The sequence below is a fragment of the Myotis brandtii genome, unplaced genomic scaffold (assembly GCF_000412655.1).
Source record: "Myotis brandtii unplaced genomic scaffold, ASM41265v1 scaffold39, whole genome shotgun sequence".
Taxonomy (NCBI): domain Eukaryota; kingdom Metazoa; phylum Chordata; class Mammalia; order Chiroptera; family Vespertilionidae; genus Myotis; species Myotis brandtii.
In genome coordinates, this window is record NW_005364953.1 from 2344894 (window position 1) to 2347041 (window position 2148).

At 49.9% G+C, this 2148-nt stretch overlaps 1 protein-coding gene across 1 annotated transcript in view; it reads right to left on the minus strand.

The window, feature by feature from the left end:
- Window positions 1-802: 802 nt before the first annotated feature.
- Window positions 803-2148, minus strand: part of LOC102264146 (insulin-like growth factor 2 mRNA-binding protein 2) — a 2236-nt gene continuing 890 nt past the window's right edge. Inside the window, 1 exon segment of the mRNA XM_014544942.1 lies at window positions 803-2044. Within this exon segment, the coding sequence (XP_014400428.1) occupies window positions 803-2044 (1242 nt within the window).

Below are 2148 nucleotides of genomic sequence, written 5' to 3' on the forward strand. Positions count from 1 at the left end.
GGGGTGTGGGGACTAAAAGGATGGGTGTGGAGAAGGACGGGAGGGAGGATGGACAGGGAGAGATAAACAGAGACAGACTTATAGAGCGGTATGCAAAAACCAGTTTAAAACCCGTGAAGCAAAGAGAAATGGGTGTGAGCTCGACAGGGATGAAGACGGTATCCCTTCTGTTGACGTACACAGGTGACCCGGAGCTGCCGCGAGTGTCCTGACCAGATTTCCCTCTGGTGGATTTGTGTGGGTGGCCTTGAAGCTCCTTATTAAACCATTAGACCTCCCAAAGAATGACTTGATTCTTTAACGTCTAGAAAAGCCTGATTTCTCTTTAAAAAGAAAAAAAATTAATACTTGATTAAGAATTGGAGTTAGTTGAGTTATTTGATATATTATTTCTAAAATATATTAACGCCGCAGGCACCCTGTGTAACCCACAGGCCACATATCTTAACATCTTTCCCCTTCTAATATGTACACACATGTACAGAGACAATTTTCCACAAAAGGAAAGTGAATTTTGCTTTGCTTTGAACACCTTCACCTATGTTAGTTCAACTAAAAGGGATAGCGTGGTGGGAGTTACGGAGAGATCCGAGTGGGCGGTGAAGTGGATGGCTGGGCAGCCTGCAGAGGCCCGGGGAGGCGGGAGGCTGGGCCGTGAGCCACCGGCCTCCCCCCGCCCCCTCTCCTGGCCACCAGGTCCTCAGGGCCTCTGCAGAGCCCTTGTGCCTCCGCAGACTTCTCATTCCTCAGGATGGTCTTTGGTTTGCTCCCGATCTGGCTGGCTGTGTTTGGTCTCGTGGTGTCAGGTGTTGGAAGGGCTACATTCATCCGTTGTTTTGCTGGTGCCTGTGGGAGCCTCACTTGCAGCGCTGTGAAATACCTGAGGGTATTTCTGCTCCTGCTGCTTCACCTGTTGTACGAGATTCCCGTGCTTGCGCTGTGCGGTCTGGCTCGCAAAGAAATGTCCAATAATTCTGACGATCACTTCCTCGTTTTTATCGGGCGTTTGGTCGCGAGGCACGATGACTTCTGCGCTGGTTAGGTTCTGCAGTTCATTCACGGTTTTGCCGCCCTTGCCGATCACCCGGCCAGCGGTGGAAGAGGGCACTCTGATGTGGGCTTCCAACTTCACCTCCTCTTTGGGGTTAAAGAAGTTTTCTTCTTTCAGTTTCCCAAAGATCCGCCCCTGAGCCTTGAAGTGGGCTTCTGGCTGTCGGGTGATGATGACCATCCTTTCACTGACGTCTGGGCCTTCCGCTGGGGCAATCTTGATGGAGGCGTCCGCAAACTGAGCCAGCTGCTTGTGCGCGCCCTTCTTCCCGATGATTGCCCCGAGGGCCTGGATAGGGATGAAGAGATGATGCGGGAACGGGCTGAACTGGTGAGGGGGGTACAAGCTGGAGAAGTATCCGGAGTGGGTAGAGAACGGGTGGTAGGGGGGAGCAGGGGGAGGTCCTCAGGGCCCTGCGGGTGGAGGAAGCACAGATAATCCTGTTGAAAAGATGCCAAGTGCGCTGAGGTTCAACCTCAGGATCAGGTTGGCTTGTTGATTTACAGCCAGCATGTCATTTTCAAAGGCCTCACGTAGCTTCTTCATAATCTCCATCTCAGCACTGGCACAGGCCTCGACTGTGCCCTTCACAGTGATGGTTCTTTCAGGGTTGTATATGCTCAAATCCTGCAAGGATGAAATTGTTATCTTGGTCCCAGTTTCATGTTCAATTTTCTTCAAATTTCTGCTTTCTTTTCCGATAAGTCTTCCAACCAAGCGATTGTGGGCCAAGATTTTCAGAGGAATCTCTTCAGTTCTCAGAGTTTCCATATTATCGGTGGATTTCTTGGTAGAAATGTTGCAGGCCAGGAGGGAGTGGGATGATATATTCAAAATTTTGGTCTCATCAGCCTCCTTATGCATGATTTCAAGAATCATGCAGCACGATTCCGAAGTCCCCTCTGGGGTGGCATGGATGGTGACGGGCTTCTCCGCGGCCCCAGAGTTTTCCTTCCTATGGATGTCTACCCGGGACTGGGTCTGCTTAGTGATGTTCTTTTTTTTTTTTTTTTAATATATTTTATTGATTTTTTACAGAGAGGAAGGGAGAGGGATAGAGAGTTAGAAACATCGATGAGAGAGAAACATTGATCAGC